At 46.9% G+C, this 22660-nt stretch overlaps 1 protein-coding gene across 3 annotated transcripts in view; it reads left to right on the forward strand.

Annotated features, from left to right (window-relative positions):
- Positions 1-22660, forward strand: part of LOC128338087 (transmembrane protein 132D-like) — a 438162-nt gene that overhangs the window by 403003 nt on the left and 12499 nt on the right. For all 3 annotated transcript variants that reach the window (XM_053280000.1, XM_053279999.1, XM_053280001.1), the window contains 2 exons: positions 18814-19019; positions 20934-21207. In XM_053280000.1, coding sequence (XP_053135975.1) covers positions 18814-19019; positions 20934-21207 — 480 coding nt within the window. The remainder of the gene's footprint in view (positions 1-18813; positions 19020-20933; positions 21208-22660) is intronic.

Here is a 22660-nt window from a genome sequence, read left to right on the forward strand (position 1 = left end):
CTGAAACATGCTTGGCTTTTATTGCCATATGTTTATGGAACTCCAGGATCACTAATACTATGATGGGGCATTGATGGACTTAGGCCTCTTCTTCCATATGTCCGTGTATTAGAAAAGGTCCTTTCCAACAGTCCTGCATAGGACTTTTTAAAAAATGGTCAACTAGACCAATGTTCTTAAAGGGAAGCAGAAGATCGTAAGGCCGGGAGACCAGTGATGGCCCGGATCCACCCTAAGTGTGACTCCCTGACTTATTGTAGATTAGGCAGAAGTGTTCAGTCTGAATACCCTGCACAGTCCCCTTGGCACCATGCAGAGGTGACCATTCCCACTGTGCAGTTGAGATGTGCAAATCGATTCAAATTTGAATCAATTCGGCTCAAATCTGGGTGATTTGAGTGATTCAGATGCGAATAAAGTCACCCCTTCAAAGGGCAGTTCAATTCAAATTCGAATCGGATTTTTGAATTTTGATTTGAATTTGATTAGAGAGCTGTGTGGCACTTTTAAAAACCATTCAAACCCCCTGGTTGGTTAGAAAGGCACCAAAACAGGATCAAATTGATTCGAATGTGATTCAGATTCAAATTGGATTTTTGGATTTGAAATCGAAGATTCGGATTTGATTCAAATTTGAAACAAATCAAAAAATTCATTTTGTGCACATCTTTACTGCACAGTGCTGTACATTGCCCAGCACCAGAAGGAAATGGAGCCCTCTTGAGCCCCTCTAGTATCTTGGCAGGCAGTCCTCCCCTCCTGGAGCTCTAAGAGGAGTGCTCACACATGCTCACACATAGTGCTCACACATGCCTCCACACATGCACTTTATAGTGCTCACACATGCCTCCTGCATGCAAGCATGAAGATGCTCTTCCACTGAGCTATGGCCCCATCCCCTAAGGAGAGTATCTTACAGTACTCATATGTCGTTTCCCATCCAAATGCAAATCATGGTGGATCCAATTTAGCAAAGTGGGAAATTCTTGCTCGCTACCACCAGACCAGTATGGAAGGAGAGCTGGTCTTGTGGTAGCAAGCATGAATCCCCTTTGCTAAGAAAGATTTGCCCTGGTTTGCATTTGAATGGGAGACTACATGGGAGGACGCAGACCAGTTCTCCTTTGGCTATTCAGTGAACAGGCTACACAGCCGAACGTGTAGGAAGCACAGCACCTTCTGTGGTGTCCTGGCATGAACTTGAGTCTTTGAGCACAGAATTAAGACAAAACATCCAATTAGAAAACAAAAGCAAATGGAAGTCTGCACCGAGCCCAGTGTGCTCTTTTGCTTGGCAGATCTGAGAAAAGGCGCTAAATATGTTACACTCACTTTCGTAAACAGTCAGGGTGACAGTAACTCAGCTGATTCTTCCACGTGCTTACTGCCATGTGCCAGACAAGCATTTGCGTCAACACTGCTGACGTTTTGCAAAATCACGAGAAAACAATTTTGGAGACAGACAGCACCTGTTGAAGCTAACAGATGATTTCAGCTTCTGTCCCGGGAAGTTCTGAATCCCAGAGACGCAACACTCATTTCTTGGTCTCTTCAGCAACAGTATCTGGGGATGGGCATCAGTCCCTGGGATAGTGCCAGATTTTGTATTTGTTCAGAAGGATTTTGGCAGATTGTAGCCCGCTTCAAATACAAGGCAAGGGTAATGGCCTCAGAATTTATTCTCCAGATCAGATTGACATCTGAGATGCAGAAGAGTTTCCATTATTTTTATCTTCTTCCCATATACCAACCTCCAGATGTCAGTAGCAATGGGGGAATTGCATTTCCCAGGGCAGCTAGTACCTGGCTCTGAGTCAGGTGTCCGGAGCTCTGGGAAATGCAATTTCCCCATGGTTACTGACATCCGGAGGCAGGTAAGAGCGAGGAAGGTAGAAAAGACAAACACTGTTTTCCAGAACAGATATTGTTAATGTTGTAGTGTGACAGGCAACAGAGTGGGGATGGTGATCTCCTTCCTATCCTCAATTTCACAGTCACTGCTGGAGCACCAAGCCAGGCCAGTGGACTGGTGGAATTTCACCCCATTGTACATTCATGTGGGCCCCCTGAGTACAGATAGAGTGTACCACTGCACAAGAGTTGGATGTACATCTGAAGAATATAAGAACAGCCTTGCTGGATCAGGCTCAAGGCCTATCTAGTCTAGCATCCTGTTTCGCACAGTGGCCCACCAGATGCCGCTGGAAGCCACAGACAGGAGTTGAGGGCGTGCCCTCTCTCCTGCCATTACTCCCCTGCAACTGGTACTCTGAGGCATCCTGCCTTTAAGGCTGGAGGTGGCCCACAGCCCTCCGACTAGTAGCCATTGATAGACCTCTCCTCCATGAAGTCATCCAAACCCCTCTTAAAGCCATCCAGGTTGTTGGCTCTCGCCACATCCTGTGTCAGAGAGTTCCACAAGTGGATCACGCATTGTGTGGAAAAGTACTTCCGTTTGTTGGTCCTAGACCTCCTGTATCGTTGAGGGGCTGCCAAGGGCTCTCAGTGGGGCTGATCCAACAGACCCTAAGAAGCATAGGAAGCTGCTTCATGCTGAATTAGACCCTTTAATATAGACCCTCTAAGATCCTTTAATATGTAGCACTAATGAAACAGGATACACAAAACTCAAAAGAGTTCTCAGCACTTTGACACAGGGACTCCTTGAGGCTATTCCCACGATCACTGGGAAGTAAGCTAAGGGAGCTTAGCCCACTTCCCAGGGATCATGGGAACCACCAGGCTCTCAGGCAAGCCTGGTGCTTCCAAGGCGGCCAGCCCTCCTAATTCCCCCTCCCCTTCAATGAGGTTAACAGAGTGAGCGCCCCAACCCCCGTAGCCCCCACCGGGTCCATGACGGAGCCCGCAGTCATGTGGGCGGCCAATCCGGCCAGCCAGGGCTGCACTTTGGTCATCTGTGAGGAGTGCAGGCTAAGCCCATTCTCCCTGCACACCCGACAGAAACTCTTCTCACAGATCGTGAGAAGAGCTTCCTTGGCTCAGAAAGCCGGGCCATGAACAATGGTTTTGGTTCTTCACAAACAGCTCACCCATCACCATCATCCCAAATGCAACCTCAACACAACTAGGTTCCTGGCGAAGGTCCATCTAGTTCAGCATTGTCTACACTGACCGGCAGCAGCCCTCCAGGGTTTCAAATTGGTCTTTCCCAGCCCTACCTGGAGATACTGCCCACCAGGGATTGAACCAGGGACCTTTTGCATGCAAAGCAGATGGCCCCATCCCATATACAAGAATCTTTCCTAGCCCAATCTGAAGGCAAACCTCATATATGTGGAGCCGCTATTCATGGTTTGTGATTCCACTGGTATCAAATAGACACCTAACCTCCCTGGAAGGGTTAAAGGGTTAAAACCCATATATGAATGGGTTAAAACCCATGTATCCACAGTTCCTAGAAGGCTGCAAATGACTGGTCATCTCTGGCTGCCATTTTGTCTGCAGGAGCCATTTTGTGGCTCATTCCATCAAAAAGAAAATTAAAAAATTGGGGGGCATTTTTATTGTTGGGATTGGGGGGGGGGATTGGGGACCATTTGAGCATTTGTGGGGCATTGCTTAATGCCAGGAGATCCACAGAGCACAGTAGGGTACTTTATTTGGCCTGTTTCCCCTTTTAAAAAATGTTTTAGCCACATTTCTTAAGAGTCTAGGACCCAAACCCCATGATCTCAAGGACTCAGTGCCTCATTATCCATGGTTTCGTTACCCACGGTGCTCTGCGGGAATGGAACCTCTGCGGATAATGAGGTTCACCTGCACTGCCAGTGATTGAACCAGGGATCTTCTGTGTGCAAAGCAGATGCTTCACTGCTAAGCCATGGTCCCATCTCCTGCTCTGTGCCTATAATTTCCACAAGTGTGTGAAATGTCTGCATGGACCCTCTGCATGTACAATCGCATGTGTGAGTCAGGGGCGCAGAAGGGCAGACATGTGAGTAGTCAGGAGGAGGAACCAGAGGTGAGCGCTTAGGCCAGGGGTAATCAATATTCTGAGCAGCAAATGACGCCCATGGGGCCAGTGACGGGGGTGCAGTCAAGGTCATGCAAAGAGCCAGGTGCCAAAAGGTGGCAAACTAGATGAGGCGAAGGCCAGCCCAGGCACGGCAAGGCAGTCTGTGGGGCTACTTTAGCAGCAGGTTGTTCAAACTGATCTTGCAAATTCTTTTGGCACTCTCTCTTTTTAGCTATGAATAACTTCACACTGAGAGCCCAAGTAATTACTCTCCCTGCCAAATAGCAGTCGATAGTTTGCTTTGATTCCAGCATTGCACTATTCCCAGCAGGCAAGGGGAAACGCACATTATCGAAACCGTGTGGTTCTCAGATCTGTGTGTGTGTGTGTGTGTGTGTGTGTGTGTGTGTGTGTGTGTGTGTGTGTGTGTGTAGCTCAGCAGGGCTAGGCCTCCAGGGGAACAGTTGGAAAGTTCAGAGGTGAGTCTATTACATAGGTTTCAGAGGACGACCACAGGGAGGAGAGGCACGGGCATCTGTATGGCTACTCTCCTGGCTAACTGCTCAGACTGATAAACCATGCCAGTCAGGTCCCCATTGCTTCCCCAGTTTGCATCTGGACTACTGTCCCATCTGGACTACTGTGCTGTAGTACCCTCCCTGGCCATCTTCTGGGTGGCGTCGTAGGACATCAAAACCCAGTCCAATAGCTCCCTCAGCCTGAGAGTTGCCCAAGTGATGCATGGAGCAAGGCCCCGAGTTTCTGCTTTAGGAATATAGGGAGCTGCCTATGTCAGACCATTGGTCCATCTAGCTGAATATTAGGGATGTGCACGAAACAGATTTGGCATTTTGTTTCAAGCTCAAAACAAAACACAGACAGCCAAAACGTTTCGTTGAAACCACAGCCGTCCCAGTTGTTTCGACGGAGCAAACCTTGAAACGTTTTGAGTGTTTTGGCCATAGGGAACAATGGGGAAATGTAAGCCCTTTCTGAATGATCAGGAACCTTGCCATTTGCTGGAATCATGTCTCTTGATGTGCATGCATTGAGTCTACCTGTAGCTGAACATAGAGGCCAGGAGTAGGGACAGTCACATCTGGATAGTACAGGACTCTGCAGGGTTAGACAGATGCTCAAATGTGGGGAGGGGAAGCAGCAGATAAACCGAAGGACCTACAAACAACATCAAACAACAAGGTCATGCTCACGATCAACAGAGAGAGGCTAAGAGACATGCAGCCCAGGTTTGCAGGTGCATGTGAACCCACACAATTCCTGCAAACCCTGCTAGCTCAGATCTGCTTCCCCTTCATCCTGGTCTTAACTGAGGCAGGATGAAAACAGGAGGTACCGTTCTTCAGTTTGCCACTCGTGTATGGAGATCAGCATTTAGAACTGTTCCTGTCTGCCAGTGGCCATGTTTTTCATAGAGTTCTGTGCCTAAAGGGGCAAGTCAGAGGAGAGCTGCTGGTGCTCTACTGAGGGCCACCTCTCTACTGTGTGCATAGTGCATGCTGGGATATCTTTGGAGGACCCAGAGCTGTTTTTTCCATACCAGAATGAGTGCGGTGCCTGATTGAGCGGGTGGTGAGTGAGCAAAACCAAAGAGAGGTTCTGCCTGTCTGTGGGGATCAGGGCAGGGACTCTTTCCTCCCTCCATCACCCCCCAGATGATTGTGTGAAAGACCTTGGTGTCTGCTCCAGATCCAGAACCATTTCAGAAATGGTCCTAACTGAACTAGAATTTAGAAAGAGAGGAACTTGGGAAAGAGAAAAGAAACTGTGGGAGAATAAAGGGCCGGAAGGGGAAGATCTCCTTGTCCCTCATTTGAGAGCACAGCCGAGGTGGTTAGGGTATTACAAAATCCTTATTAATAAGAGAAGGATCTGCTGTTTCTTGGCCTATTGCAGTCACTGCACAGCCCCCATTAGAAAAGCGGAGGACTGAAATGTATGCAAGGTTTCTTTTTTTAAAGGGGAAAAAAAACCCCAAGTTAAGTGGCAGCTGTATCCTGAATAATTCAAAGCCATCACTGTGGTATGAGTGAGTTGTAACTAACTCTGCCAAATTAATGGCCTCTGTTAGGAGTGAATTAAGACAAATAGAGTTGGAACCTTTCTCATTGCTCTTTCTCCGGGGAAAGAATTGCGTCGTTTTGGGCCCAGGCCAGCTTTTGCCACGAGGCGCTTGTTGGGAAATGGAAAATGAGCCAGGAGGGCCTCGCGGCGGCGATTCCAACAGGTGGCAAATGGAAGGAAGCATGTCGGGGGCTTGAGTGATGTGTCATTTAAGCCGAGCAACACAGTTGCCCAATAGTAACAAACAGTAACAGTGGTAAACATGAGAAGATGTTGCTAGATCAGACCAAAGTTCTATCTAGTTGAGGATCCAGTTTCTCCCAGTGACCAATCCGATGTCTCGGGGAAGCCCACAGGCAGGGCATGAAGGCAAACATCCTTGACTGCTGTTGTCTCCCAGTAATTAGTATCCATTGGCACAGTGCCTCTGAATCTGGGGATAGCATGCAGTCATTGTGATCCGTAGTCATCGACAGGCCTGTGCTCCGTGGATGTGTTGGACTCCCCATTAATGTTGGACTTCCACTGGGAATACTGTGTCCAGTTCTAGGCCCCACATTTTAAGGAGGATGTTGGTCAACTGGAAGAAGTTCAGAGGAGGGCAGCCAAGATGGTGAGGGATCTGGAAAAGTCCTATGAAGAATGGATAGGCACATATGAAGGTGCCTTATATCTCTACCATGGGATATGGTGATGGCCACTAGCTTGGATGGCTTTAAATGGGGTCTGGACAAATTCATGGAAGACGGGTCATACAATCCTAAGATCCCTGCTGGATCGGGCCCAAGGCCTGATAGTCCAGCACACTGATTCACACAAAGGCCCACCAGATGCTTAAGAGAAGCCCACAGGCAGGGCTTCTCGGAGGCATCTGGTGGGCCACAGTGTGAAACAGGATGTGTGAAACAGGTCTGTCAATGGCTACTAGTCTAATGGCTATAGGCCACCTCCAGCCTCAGAGGCAAGATGCCTCCAGATATCCATTTCAAAGGAGCAACAGCAAGAGAGAGGGCATGCCCCCAGCTCTTGCCTGTGGGCTTCTCAGAGACATCTGATGGGCCACTGTGTGAAACAGGATGTTGGACTAGATCAGGCCTGCTCAACTTTGGCCCTCCTGCAGATGTTGACCTACAACTCCCATAATCCCTGGCTATTGGCCACTGTGGATGGGAATTATGGGATTTGTAGTCAAAAAAACAGCTGGGGGGGGGCTAAGTTGAGCAGCCTAGACTAAATAGGCCTTGGGCCTGATCCAGAAGAGCTGTTCTTGTGTTCTTATCCAGTCAGACCCTTGGTCCATCTAGTCCTTGGTATTATCTACAGTGACTGACAACAGTCCTCCAAGGTTTCAGGCAGGAGTGAATCCAAGCCCTACCTGGAGATGCTGCCAGGGATTGAACCTGGGACCTTCTGCATGCAAAGTAGATGCTCTACCTCTGAATTATGGCATCTTTCCCAAATGGTTGAAAGAACTGGGTCTGTTTATCCTGGAGGAAAGACGAAGAGGGGCTATAAATCCACCATGTTATTCTGACTCTGCTTTCATATTTATCGCCTGGTGAGAGCTTCAGCAGTACTGTATAGATCTCTGCAGAAATTCAGTCTTTACCCCCAAGGAACTGTTCCTTCTAGGCTGAATCTGAGACATGGCAATTAGAGTCTCCAACAGGGTATGGACCCTGACAATGAGAAATGGGACCGGGGCTCTAGTCTGTCTGTCTTTCTGCTCACAGCTTGGCTCCCCACTTCCTCTGCATCCCCTCCACATTTGTTCCATTACACAAGCTGCCTGGCACCCCCACCGTGTTATAATATGACCGTTAACTCACCCTCCATTTCCCCCCTCCCCAAATCAAACTTTCGTTGATGAGGTCTTACATGCCACCTGTCACTGGAGCAGGAATGGGATAATTAGAGTTGACTCCCTGGGCCTAGAGATGTCTTGGAAGCTAAATGCCTGCCAAAAATTACATCTTGGGCTGGGGGGTGGGTGGGCCTGTGGGGGGCGGGGTGGAGACTGTAGGGCAATCGGGAGACTGCTGCAGTGACAGAGATGGATGATTCCACCGAGATGTACAATATGTCAACTGGTAGTTCTGTCTTCAGACTTCAAAGAAGCCCTCACATTTCTATAAAGAACACGACGGAGTGGATGCAGGATTGGATGGGCCTTGGGCCTGATCCAGCCAGGTTGTTCTTATGTTCTTCTCTACCTTGCTTAGCAAAGGGGGAAATTCATGCTTGCTACCACAAGACTAGCTCTCCTCCCCTGATCCCCGTCTGTTTTCTCCCAGTTCCTCGTGACCATGTTTGTTTGACATATTTATTCAGATGTATAAACCACCTGCTATAAAACAGCTTCAGGTGGTTTACATAACATTAAAAAAAATATTAAGAACAATAACAATCCAAACAATATAAAAGTTGGCCTTTGCTAAGCAGGGTCCACCTTGGTTTCCATTAGGATGGGAGAGTGCATGTGAACGCTGTAAGATGAATATCCCTTGGGGGATGGGGCTGTAGCATCTGCTTGGATGCAGAAGGTCTCTGGTTCACTCCCTGGCATCTCCCAAGTAGGGCTGGGAGAGACTCCTCCCTGAAACTTTGGGGAGCTGCTATCAATTAGTATAGGAACATAGGAAGCTGCCGTATACTGAGTCAGACCATTGGTCTATCTAGCTCAGTATTGTCTTCACAGACTGGCAGCGGCTTCTCCAAGGTTGTAGGAAGGGATCTCTCTCAGCCCTATCTTGGAGAAGCCAGAGAGGGAACTTGAAACCTTCTGCTCTTCTGCTTCATCCCCTGAGGAGAATATCTTGCAGTGCTCACACTTCTAGTCTCCCTTTCATATGAAACCAGGGTGGACCCTGCTTACCTATGGGGACAAGTCATGCTTGCTACCACAAGATCAGCTCTCTTCTCTGTCTAGATAATCAGGAGCATAGCTAGGGGAGAGGGAGCCCATGTTCGTCCCTCTTCTGGTGGCTCCACGGAGTGAGGGAGATAATGAAGGTAAGGGAGGGGTGGCCCTCAGAAGATGGGGAGCCCTGATTCTTTGAATCCATCTGCTCAATTATAGCTACACCCCTGTAGACAATGCTGAGCTAGATGGACCAGTGGTCTGACTGAGTATAAGGCAGTTTCCTATGGAACTAAGAGCCTGAAAAAACAGGACTCTATTAAGAGCTCTCTTGAAGGCGGCCAGAGATGGGCGACAGAGAGCGTGTTCCAAAGTCCAGGGGAGGGCTATAGAGAAGTCCCGGTTTCGAGTCACCACCAATTTCTCTGTTTTTGTTTTTGTATCTCCCTTCATCCAAAGACCCCAGGGCGGGTAACGACGAGACAGAAAAACCGTAATAGAACTTCAAGAAAAACAAACTGCTCAAAGAAAAACACAGCCACGTGAAACAGAGAGCAGAGAGCCTCTCTTCATTGGCCAATGGCCTGTTTAAAAAGGGGTGGTCTGGATGGAGACACTTCCTTACACACCATTAATGTCTTATTTAGGAGCAGTGCTACTTGTGAGTAAGAGCTGATGCAGGAAACTCTTGCTCAGTGCGAATAAGGGCCATTTTAAATTAGGATCTTGTGCCGATTAGATCAGTAGACTGCTTTTCATAATCTCTGGATTAAAGCCAGCTTCTCCCTATTTCCAGCCCTGCTGTGACAGCAACAGGGCCATGTGTGTTCAGTGCTTGTTTTGCCCAGGACACCCGGCTCAAAACAGGAGGTGAAATAATACTTCATGGTGTTCCGGGGAGAACGAGAAAATCGGTATGTACTCGGTGCATTGACGCCTCTGTAGCACTGGCCCAAGGCAGTAGGCGAGATCAAGGCTTCAGAAAGCAGAAGGTAGGCTCGGAGAGCAGACCCTCCAAATTGTCACAGATGAAAACGGTTGCCTGGTTGTAATATCCCAGTCTCAATGCTAATGATTGCTCTCTGAGCCTTGCCTCCTGCTAGTACAATTTGCTGAAGGCTTTGCACTGCCCCAGGTCTCAAGTTTGTTTTCTCTGTGGTAGCCTGACTCTGCCTGGATTTTTTTTAAGAAAAGCCAGGATGATGGCTGAAGATATAGAAACATAGGAAGCTGCCTTCCTATGCCAGGGCATTGGTCTGTCTAGCTCAGTATTATCTACCCAGACTGGCAGCGGCTTCTCCAAACTTGCAGGCAGGCAGGAGACTCTCTCAGCCCTGTCTTGGAGATGCTGCCAGGGAGGGAACTTGGAACCTTCTGCATGCAAGCAGACAGGTGCCGTTCCCAGAGCGGAATATTCTTGAGGGGAATATCTTGCAGTGCTCACAAGTGAAGTCTCCCATTTGAATGCAAGCCAGGGCAGACCCTACTTAGCAAAGGGGACCAAGTCAGGCTTGCTGCCACAAAACCAGCTCTCCTCAAGCTCTTATTATTCTTGACAGTAAGATCATTCTCACAACCGGCTCTGCCCAGGTATGGCTGCCCTCGGGTAGGTAGGTACCACCATGTAGGTAGGGTAGAGACAGTCGTGAGAAGCACCAGAATCAGTCCTGCTCCTGCCCCGATGTAGTTTGGGTTTCTTCTTCCCCCCCCCCCCTTTTTTCTTTTTTCTTGTGTGGCAAATCCTCCCAGGCTTCCAGCAGCCATTTTAACCATGGGAAAAGGAGCAACCTGGCATCAGAGATTTCTACAGTGCACCACATGTGATGGGATTCCTGGAAAACTGTCCCTCTCGCCAGCCTCTAAATGTTGCATTTTTTAATGGGGAGAGCTGGTCTACCAATCAGAGTCATCAAGTAGACCAGCACTCCACTCTGGACTTGACGCACCTGCCCTCCTCAGAGGAGCGGTCTACCCACCGACCCCAATTGGTAGACCAGCTCTCCCGGGGGGGGAAGTGTCATTTTGAGGCAATTTTTCAAGCAAAAATGGCCGCAAAATGGTGTACAAATCACCCAAATCAATTTGGGTCAAATCAGGGGTGATTCGCTTTGACTCCGAATCGGGCACTCTGTTTTGAGGGTGATGTGATTCGAGGTTGAATCTGCAAATTGCCCCCAATTTGACTTGAATAGATTCAACCTTGAATCGAATTGCACACCCCTAATATCTGCATCCACTGGCACTCTAAGAAAATGCAATAAACACAGATTTAGGAGAGGCAGGATTTTGAAATTAAAGATTTCTAGTGTGTATCAGCAGTAAACAGAGAGAAAAAGAGGATTTTCCTGGAGGGTTTTTTTTTAAATGAAGGGACTCTCATTAAGTCCTGTTTATACACAGAGATAACATAGTGGTTGACTCAGAGCATCCATTCCAGAGGCACTAAAGCTGGCAGCTCAGATTGGATGTTCTCCCAGAATTCTGAGTCCCTTTAATATGTGCCACTTCATATTTCATTCAGGTATACCTTTTGATGAGGAGAATCTATTGATGTTTACCACCAAGATACAGAAGGCTTTAAAAGGGGGGGGGACTTCTTCAGAAATTAACTGAAGGCTAAGATGTGTTTCCTCCCTCTGTCCCTCCCCCCCCCCCTCCATCCCCCCTCCCCACTCTTTCTGTGATCAATATTTCTGCAAAATTGCTTCTAGATGGAGTGGCAAAGAGATTTGACCAGATGCACTCTGAAAGTTCTGGCTGATCTCAGACTAAATTTCTCATGAGTAGTTCCACTGAAATGAATGGGACAACTTGCAAGTTATGACGTGATGCTACAGTAACCATGTATGTGTTTATCTACCTTTCCTTTCTCATCCCCATTGAGTATATTTGCTCATGATGAGTTTCTCCCAGGACTCTGTGGAGCATATATTTGAGGGGTATGGAGTAGTAGCCCATCATATCCTGCCCCTTTACAAGGAAATGGGGAGTAGCATCCTTACCCCCCTACTTGGATATACAACTAAGTCATCATTAATAAACAGGAACCATCAAATAAAGGGCTGTTCCAGATGGTAATTAATTCCACCTTAAGCTCAGATTTTGATGGGAGATGTAATGACAAGTCCAGATGATGTTGAAGGATATTGTTTAATTGCTTAGTGCCATCTGCTGGCCATCTGCTGAAAACTGGAGTGGGGGTACCACTGTATTCTAACATGCAGGGAGGATCACAGATTGTCAGCAGATGGCCAGCAGATGGTGCTAAGCAATTATGCAATGTCCTTTAAGGTCAACTAGACCTGTAATTATATCTCCTGTTGAAATTTGAGCTCAAGGTGGAATGAATTACTGTCTGGAAGAGCCCAAGAATGCAAGCAGAGCCCTCCTAGATCTAAAGGCCGATCCCCTCTGGCATCCTGCTTGTTACAGTGACCAACCAGATGGCTAGGAAATCAACAAGCAGGGCATGATGCCTTCCTCCATGACTGCCTCCATCTGCTGGTATGCAGAGGTAGACTGTCTCTGAACTGGAGGGTTCCATTTCTGAGGAAACATAGCTAACAGTTGTTAAACCAAACCCCCTTCATGAATGGGGGGGATTTAACTCCCTTTTAACCCCCTGGGAATCATTGCTCAACGCCATGCATAATTTTGTAAGTCAATATCCTGCCCCCTTTTAGTCTTTTCTTTAAACTAAAAAGCTCCGGATGATTTAGCCCTTCCTGAAAGGCTAAGAAAGTAAGAAATGGTTTCACTTTGCTTGAGCAGTTTTCTTCTCTTGCCTTTGCTCTTTAAGACCCTCCCAGATAGTGACTGCAGTAGTTTAGGGATATCCCATTAATATAACTCACCTGGCTAAAAACTGAGATTTTCTGCTTCTGGACTCTAAGCACCAAGCGCCTTGCTAAATCAGCACCTCTCTCCTAAGCCTGCCAAAGGAGAAGAGCAACCGTTGAAATATGCATTATGAATGCTGAGAGAGAGAAAGCTTGCGGTGGGAAAGGATTACCATCCTCAGGAACCAGGCTTTGAGATTAAAATGCCGGAACACAAACACCAGCCCTGCAATCTGGGCTATCTGGTGGAAACAGCAACATGTTTCTAATCGGCAATCCCTCAAGAGGTTCATAATTCGGAACCTTCATAACTGATCTGTTTACATGATCGACTGCTGAATGCACACTGTGTGAGTGTCTGAGGTTGTTGCAGAGCGTCTAACAGAAGCATACATCCCCACACAGTGAAGTGTGTGTGTGTGTGTGTGTGTGTGTGTGTGTGTGTGTGTGTGTGTGAGTGATTTTTAAAAACCCACTGCACTCATTAATACTGTATTTACCTGAATTGAAGATTAGATTTTTTTCCCAGGTAGAAATCAGGGGGTGATTTCAAAGTCCACTTCCTTTTGGGTAAATATTAATTAATTAATTATTTAGTACATTTCTGTACTGCCCCATACAAAAATTTCCTGGGCAGTTCACAATAATAAGGGTATAACCTGCATTTAACCTCTTTTTGAAGGGGTCCGCCTTGTATTCAGAGTCATCTTGTATTGGGTTAAATGCAGCACTACATCCAAATTGTATAAAATATAATACGTGGCTGTAAAGTTACTACCTATCATTACACCCACTATTTTTTTCTTTCTTTACTTACTTAATATATTTGTACACTGCCCCCAAACTCACATCTCTGAGCAGTCACATATAATGTAAAATTAAAACAACAATTAAAATGTTAAAACAGTTTAAAAACAAATTCACAATTCTACCAATCTAATTAAGAGCTTGGCTGAATCAATGTGTCTTCAGAGTCTTTTTGAAAGCACTGAAATGACACCAAAGGTCCATAGAAATATATCAGGAAAGGCAAGGTTGTGCCATCGAGTCAGTGTCGACTCCTGGCAACCACAGAGCCATGTGGTTGTCTTTGGTAGAATACAGGAGGGGTTTCCCATTGCCTGCTTCCGCGCAGTATGAGATGATGCCTTTCAGCACCTTCCTATATCACTGCTGCCCGAAATAGGAGTTTCCCATATTCTGGGAAACACACCATTGGGGATTCAAACCAACAGCTTCCTGCTCTCTAGGCAGGTTGCTTCCCCGCTGCGCCATTAGGTGGCATATATCAGACCGACTCTAAAATTTATCTTCATATTCCAATAACTTTAAATTAAAAAAAAAAAAAAAAAAAACCATCTGCAGCTCCTGGAAGTTTGATTGCATTTTATACCAGTTTGATTGCATTTTATACAACCTGTGGTACTAAAGAGTTTGCTGAACTACAACTCCCATCACCCTCAGCCACGATAAATTGTAGCAGGGAATGCTGGAAGTTGTAGTACAGCAATAGTACCACAGGTTGGAGTACCACAGGTCAACCTGTGGAGTACCACAGGTTGAACCTCCACTCTATACCATCCCTCCCAAAAGTAACTATAAATAATCAGTGGCTGTCTTCAGATGTAACAGAACATTTCCCACAGTTCTGCATGCCCCCTCCCCATGGTCTCCCATCTCCATTCAGAAGAAAGGCAGAGCTCACTCTCTGCAGTCTCACTGACTGCAGAGAGGAGGGGGACCTGGCAAACGGAGCTTCCTTTGTTAACGAAGGACAGCCCAGCAGCCAATAACAGCCAGAGTGAGGGAGGAGCTTCCTCCCTCAACTCCGGTTGCAGAAGGCGGAGATTGCGGTGCCAGTATCCAGACCTAATGCTGGCACCATGGAACCAGGGGTCCAGGCAGTGGACCTCATTGCAAACCAAAGTTAGAAAAGGCAATGCAGGGAGGGAAACCGCTGGTCCATTTCTTCACGAAACTGTGGTTGCCCACATTCAGACATACAGTTTTTGAAACCGGAGGTGCCTTCACCTCTGGTTTCATGTTACGTGCGAATGCAGCCAATTTGTTCAGATTTAGAAGCATAATCCGCTGTGCTTTTTGTAAATTGTGGGGACAGTCTTTTCAAAGGTTGAGGTGGGGTGGCTGCCTCAAACAGTGGATTATTGGGTCAACAGCAGGATGGCAAGTAGGGATGTGTTTGGAACCAGCAGACTGGTTCACTTCAAATTAGAACCAGATTCAAACCGATCCGGCCCGATCCAGTTCTGGTTCCAGTTGAATCCATCTGTCCATCAGGGTGGCACCTCCATGAGGCGAGCTGAATCTTGCCTCAGGGGGCAGATTTTGGGGTTGGCAAAATGCCCTCCTGCTTTTTAAAAAGGAAGAGAGGAAGAAGGGTATGCAGAAGGGAGGGTGGCATTTGATACCCTGTCTTGGGTCATGACCTTCTACTGGGCTGGAGTTTTTAATTCAAATCATGGACAAAACTATATTGCTGTCAGAAGTTCTACCAGCCAGCTCCAAACTATCCTCTGACTTGCCTGTCATTGCTGGTCCTTGCTTTGGTGAAGGCCCCATTGAGCATCTGTGAGCAGCAAAACGTGCCACTCCAAGACCCTCCTTTGATTCCTGGTCGCAGCTAATGCAATAACACAGCAATGCCATTAAATCATTAGAATGACACTCCTGTGCCAGACCCTTCATGGACCACTATATCCTAATAGGTTTTCAAACAAATGTGCTGACATTTTTTTTGTCTTTAATAGACAAAGGGCATTGCTGGGTACCCAAAGGCATGCCAGATATTTCAGTGAGGGGTGTGTCGATAGGAAAGGCCATATTTCAGATGGCTTTTTATCTTTCTGGGTAGTCCAAAAAAAGAAAAGGGATGGGGCACAGCTTCCTGCTTTGCACTGATAAGGTCTTTGGTTCAAGTCCTTGTCATCTCCAGTTAAGAAGGATCTCCAGCAGTGGATCTGTGAAAGAACCTTTGCTTGAGAACTTGGGATGTGGATGCCTCAGTGTGGCAGAGGCGGGAAGGTGTTGCAATTTTTTTGGCACCCTAAAAAATACCTAACTGTGGCAAATTCCTTTGGAAACAAATCCCAGGGCATTTGGAACTCCAACATGCAGGGGGAAAGGTGGAGCAGCAGAATTTCAGAATGGTCCCTGTTGCTGTCAATCAGTCAGAGTAAATAGCAGTGATTAGATGGGCCAGTGGAGACTGTTCACAACTTAATTTTATACATTTCAGTAAATTGGCTTTTACTAGGTTGCTTTCTTTCTTTTTCTTTCTTTTCTTTCTCTTCTCTCTCTCTCTTCTTTCTTTCTTTCCTTCTCTCTCTCTCTTTTATTTCCTTTTCTCTCTCTGCTTTCTCTCTTTCCTTTATTTATTTCTCTCTTTCTCTTTCTCTCTCCTTCCTTCCTTCTTCTCTTCTCTCTTTCTCACACACACACACACACACACACACACACTCTCTCTCTCTCTCTCTCTCTCTCTCTCGCTTTCCTTCACTCTTTCTGCATTCTCTTTCTCTCCTTTCTCTCTCTTCTTTCTCTCTCTCTATTTATTTCTCTCTTTCTCTTTCTCTTTCCTTCCTTCCTTCCTTCTCGCTCTCCTTCCTTCCTTCCTTTTCTCCTTAATTTCCTTCTCTTCTCTTCTCTTCTCTTCTCTTCTCTTCTCTTCTCTTCTCTTCTCTTCTCTTCTCTTCTCTCTCTCTCACACACACACTCACACACACACAGTCATGCATGCAAATCTAATTCGGAGAAGACATGGCAAAGGTGGTTAGGAGCTGCCTCTCACATGCTTGGCACAAAGTCCTGTGACATGGGGGCAGCTCTGAGTTATGGATGGCAGGGTTGTCCCAAGATATCGCAGTGCCTGGGATGGGGCACTAAATGCTGCCTTGCCCAGTGGGGGCCAACTCCCTTTTTACAGCAAACCTCACAAGCTTTGAAAGTGGCAGGGAGGGGAGCAGGGGGGAGGAGGGAAGAGTCCCAGCTGCCTCCTCTTCTCTCATCATGCAAGTTGTGCAAGGAATGTGAGGAGAGGCACTCCTTGCAAGGCTTGTGAAGCTCGGATCAGTCCCCAAGAGCTCCTCTGGCGGCGGCGGCAGAAGGGGGCTTCTCACTGTACCTCTGGCACCTCAATAATATCCGTTGCCTGAAGTGGCTGCCTCACCTTGCCTCACAGAAGGGCCGCCCAGTGAAATGGATCCTGACCAAAGAAAGCTCCCATCACAATAAGTTCAGCTGCTGTTGGTCCCATCTTCTCCAGCCGCAATGTGGCTGGGAATGATGGGAGTTGTAGTTTACCAGCAGCAGGACAGCCAAGGTTGCCCACCCCTGCTCTAAGGAGGGACAGGAATTTTGCTTTGGCTGCAGCAGGCTGTTATAGTGACGCCCCTTGTAGGAACAGAGAAACATAGGATGCTGCCTTAAACCGAGTCAGGCCATTGGTCCATCTATCTCAGTATTGTCTACACTGACTGGCAGAGCTTCTCCCAGGTTGCAGGCAGGAGTCTTTCCCAGCCTTTCCAGGAGATGCTGCCGGGGATTGAACCGGAGACCTTCTGCCTGCAAAGTATGCACTCTGAGCTACTGCCCCACTGAACTACAGCCCCATCCCCAAAGGGAGTCTCTTACAGCACTCACACGGAGTCTCCCACGCAAATGCAAACTGAGGCAGACCCAGCTTAGCAAAGGGGACAGCTCATGCTCGTTGCCACAAGATCAGCTGTCCGCCATCAACTCTAAGCATTCATACTTAGAAGCTTTCTAAAAGCTTCACGTCTTGGGGATTCTGTACCACAGCGTCTGCATAGTTAGTGGCAGTCAAGGCATAGTAGATTTACTTTTCAGCATGCCAGGCAGGTCTCTCTGTGGTGGGGTGGAACGGCAAGGGAGGGAGAATGTAGGCATGTAAATTGTACCGCAGCCCATTCTGATGTTCCGATAAGATTTAGGTCTGATCTGCATTTAAACTGAGAGAAGTAGAAAATGGCATTAAATTCAGATAAGTGTGAGATCATGCATATTCTGCAGCAGAAATATTAAACATTCCAGCATAATGGAACAGAAGGCCCAGCTGGTAATGGATTGTGAAAAAGTGCTCAAGGTTTTAATAGATCATTCCTTCAGATCATCACCGCTGCAAAGTGGGAGTTAATAAATTATTGGACGTGCATTTGCTCCTGTATTTTAACAGGTTGTAATGAGCGGGTTGTGTCACTTCACCTCGAGGTGGGCAAAAGCAGTGGATGGAGGTGATGCATGAATCTTTTTTTCTGCATTGAAGGTCACCAGGTCATAAATAAGGTGACATCAGCAAAGAAAGGGGTTCCTTAAATTTGTCCCAATTTGTATTTCGAATTCAGGGTGCAGGGTTTTGAGTTACACAGGCCTAGGGCTGAGCCGCAGCTTCATAGTCAAACATTTTTGGTGCAAACAGAAAGATCCATTTCTGGGGGAGGACATACAAAACAGTTTCCATTTCCACATCATTTCATGCCTGTTCACTGCAGCTCTTTGGATGCATTTTTTGAAAAAGAGTTCTTGCTAGCTAGATGATCCCAGCTTGGGCCAGGTAGCCATTGTGATGACATCACAGCCCTGTGTAGCCAATCAGATCTGACAGTGATTAAGTCACAAAGCAGTGTCTGAGCAAAGGCTGTCATATCAGAGAGAAGGCAATGCTTCCTGCCTTCACTCTGAATGGGAGACCACTTCCGTCCCATTCTGCAGGGCCACTGAACGATTGCTGAAGAGGGACATTTTGCACAGGGTGAATTGTTTTGTTTTGCAGAGGCTTGTGAAATACCTTTGGTTTTAACTCACAAGCCTTTTTTGGCTGTATAAGAGGAAAAATTCCTGTGCAGGCATTTGTGATCAGGCTGCTGCAAATCCAAGGAGGGTGCAAGAAGTTGCATTGGATACATAAGATGCGTGATTCCACTTGTCTCCCTCACCCAGTTAGATGCATGCTTTACACATTCATGAAAAGGCATAATAGTGGTCTCCTTCCCCCCACCCATCTCTCCTCTCTTTTCCAGGTCTCCGAGAGATGCGACTACGTCTTTGTCAATGGGAAGGAAATGAAAGGCAAAATGAATGTTGTCATTCATTTCACGTACCACCATTTGAGTGCCCTGTTGGAAATGACCGTGTGGGTGCCCCGTCTCCCTCTGCAGATTGAGGTCTCTGACACAGAGCTAAATCAGATCAAGGGGTGGCGAATTCCCATCGTCTCCAATAAGAGGTGGGTTCGGTTTGTTTCGTCTGGCCTTGAAACATTTCTAGCTTTCCCTACTAGGAAGTCACAAGACATTGTCCTGATGGGACCCCATCTTGTCTTATGAAAATAACAAAAGTTGCATATTCCAGGGTTTCTGTGACACAAGTCCCTTCCTTTCGGAGGGTCAAAATAGAGAGACAGCATGTTGTAGTGGTTAGAGCAAGAGTAGGCAGCTCTCCAGATGTTGCTGAACTCCCATAATCTTCAGCTATGATTCATTGTGGTGGTGGTGGTGGTGGGTGATGGAAGTTGTATTTCAGCAACATCTGGAGTTGCTGCCTACCCCTGGGTTAGAGCATCAGACCAGGATGTGAGAGACCTAGGTTCAAATCCTCACTCAGCCATGAAACTCACTAAGTTTGTCCCCCTGCTCACTGAGCAAAGAGGCACCTTTTAAAAGTGGTGATTCTCTTTATTGAGCAGGAGGAGAGCAACTGGCCCCATCCATCCCCAGCAAACATCCCTCCAATGACTGTTGCTGGTGTCTGTCTTGTGTTTTAGATTGTGAGCCCTTTGTGGACAGGGAGCTATTTTATTTATATCTATGTCAACCACTTTGGGAACTTTGGTTGAAAAGCGGTATATAAATATTCTTCATATATATGTTTGCCATACTAAGGCAGTTTACACAATCGTTAAGGAGGGTCAGAGAGCTATCCTACCCAGCTTTAGGAGTTGTAAGCACTCCTGATTTTCACTTGTGTCCTAGCAAAAACCTAGGGAGGAGGAGGAGAGAGTGATTGTGTGAGACCATCCTACCCAGCTCTTTAATGAAGTAGGAAGAAAGCCTGCTCCCCAGCTCCCATCTGATAGGTGATCACTCCCCACTACCTAGGTTTTGCTATCATTCAACTGAAAATTGTGAGTGCAGACAACTCCTGAAGCTGGTTAGGATGCTCATTCTCCCCCCACCCCCACCCCCATTCAGGATCCTGTGAACAACCTTACTGGCTGATAAGGATTGGGTGATAAGGAGGAGAGCTAATCTTGTGCTAGCAAGCATGAATCATCCCCTTTGCTAAGCAAATTGTCCTCTTTGCTAAGCGGGGTCCACCCTGGTTTGCACTTGAATGGGAGACTACATGTGTGAGCACTGGAAGATATTCCCCTTAAGGGATGGAGGCCACTCTGGGATGAGAATCTGCATGCAGAAGGTTCCGAGTTTCCTTCCTGGCCTCTCCAGAGAGGGCTGAGGGAGACTTGCCTTGGAGAAGCCACTGCCAGTCTGTGTAGACAATACTGAGCTAGATAGACCAATGATCTGACTCAGTAGAAGGCAGCTTCCTATGTTCCTGTATGATCTTGGGCCAGTCACTCACTCTCAGCCTAACCTACCTCACAGGGTTGTTGTGGGATGAAAGGGGGTAGGGCCATGTATACCCCTTGATTCCCTATTAAGACAACATTGGATCCAATCAGGAAAATCAGTTTCAGGCAAGAATGACTTCAAGGTCAGATGAGTCTATATTACATTCTCCCCCCACCCCTGAATATTAAGATTCATCCAGATTTTTCATTATCTGGAACAACAGTAAATAATGTTAGAAACAGAGGAGAAGAATTATAACTAAAATTAGAACGGAGCCCTGAATGCTTTGAAAAACAGATATATTGTCCCTTGGGGTGCTACAAACCTATCAGGATGATTTCTATCTTGTGCCTTGGTGGAATTATTGAAAATCGAGCCTGTTGTGTTATAGCTAATTTTTAAAAAAACTGAATAAATTGCTGATAAGAGAACAATATATAATACTGTTTTTCATACAAGGTGGGAAGGCGTTGGACTGAGACGGGATGCCCTGAAAGTTTTAATGAGGCCCCCACAGAAACTTAATGTGCTCATGTTGGCCTTTCTTCTCCGTTCCATTACTTTGACAGACCAGCTCGAGACAGCGACGATGAAGACGAGGAGGAGAGGAAGGGGAAAGGGTGCACTCTCCAGTACCAGCACGCCATGGTACGGGTCCTCACGCAGTTTGTAGCTGAGGCCTTGGACCCTGGCAGCCAGACGGCATATCTCCTGGGCTCAGATTGGCAAGTGGACATCACCGAGCTGGTGAGCGACTTCATCCAAGTGGAAGAGCCAAGAATCGCCAAGCTGCAAGACGGACAGGTGTTGGTTGGACAGGAACTAGGAATGACGACCCTTCAGGTACAGGGGAAAGAACAGTTACATCGGACCATAGGGAGCCACCTTTACTGAGTCAAACCATTGTCCATAGATAGCTCACTATTGTCTGTAGCAGGGAGTCCTCCAACTACAATTCCAATCATCCCCAACCACAATAAATGGTAGCTGGGGGTGATGAGAGTTGTAGTTCAGCAACATCTGGAGGGACACAGGTTGGGAACCCCTGGTCTATAGAGACTGGCAGCAGCTTTCTAAGGTTTCAGGCAGGAGCCTTCTCCAGCCCTACCTGGGATGTCAAGGTCTGACCTGGGACCTTCTGCATGCAAGCAGGAAGATGCTCTTTCACTGAGCAACAGCCCCATTTCAACATAATGAGAAGTGCCCTGTGGCTTAGACCACAAATCCATGTAATGGAATAGTCTATATTTCTAGCAATGACCAGTCAGATGTATTTGGGGGCCTCTCAAGGAGGGGATGGATTTGCTTGTTTATCCACCAGAATCAGGTCTTCAGAGGTCTACGGCGTGTGTACATGAAGGTTCCTTTTTTCTTTTTCTTTTTGTCTGTCTATATTCCATCCTGCTCTATCCCATAGAGACAGAGCAGCATACATCATTTTTTATAATCATCCAGGCCCCAAGGAGCTCACAGTCTTCATTTTTTTAAAAAACAAAAAAAAAGTCTCACTATCATGATTGATAGCTGTTGATATTCCTTTGCTCCAAGAAAAATTTGGAAGAAAAATTTAAAAAAAACAATTACATGTTAGAGAATCAAATTCCATGAGTATAATTCTGCAACATGCGGAAAAAAATCTTTTCTTCCTTCTGTGGCAGAATTTGGATGTAATAGGAAACCAGAGGTCCATTCACCATTGGTTTCCAAAGTCGCACATCCAAATTCAGGAAACTGGGGTTAAGGGCGAAAAGAGACCCACGGTTTCCCTCCCCAAACTCCACTCTGAAATTTCGGTGAGGGTAGAGTTTCGCCATCTTCAACTCCAGTTTTCTGGCAGCAGCATTACATCTAGAACGCTGGAGTCAAAGTTGAGGGAGGAAGTTCCTCCCTCACTCCAGCCCAACTGGCTGTGCAGGCTGTCCTTCTGTCAAGAAGGAAGCCCACACAGCCAGCTCACCCACCTCTCTGCAACGTTGCTGACTGCAGAGAGACGGCTCTCCTAAATGTCCAGATTTGGATGGGAGAGCAGTGGGGCGGGGCAGGGAGGACATGGAACTGTGGGTCCTGCCCCATGGTTGCGCATTATGTGTGGATTCAGCCTCTATGTCCATAACTGACAGCTTGTCAATTTCATTGTTGTATATTCTTGACTAGAAAGAGAATCAGTTTCCTGGTGTGTGTGTGTGTGTGTGTGTGTGTGTGTGTGTGTGAACTGAAGAGCCCCAAGAATGGCTTAGCCATTCAGTTATGGGTCCCAAGTTTCCTTGGATGCCTATTTCTACAGTAGGGGAAATGA

Source organism: Hemicordylus capensis, chromosome 15 (genome assembly GCF_027244095.1).
Source record: "Hemicordylus capensis ecotype Gifberg chromosome 15, rHemCap1.1.pri, whole genome shotgun sequence".
In the NCBI taxonomy this organism is placed as follows: Eukaryota; Metazoa; Chordata; class Lepidosauria; order Squamata; family Cordylidae; genus Hemicordylus; species Hemicordylus capensis.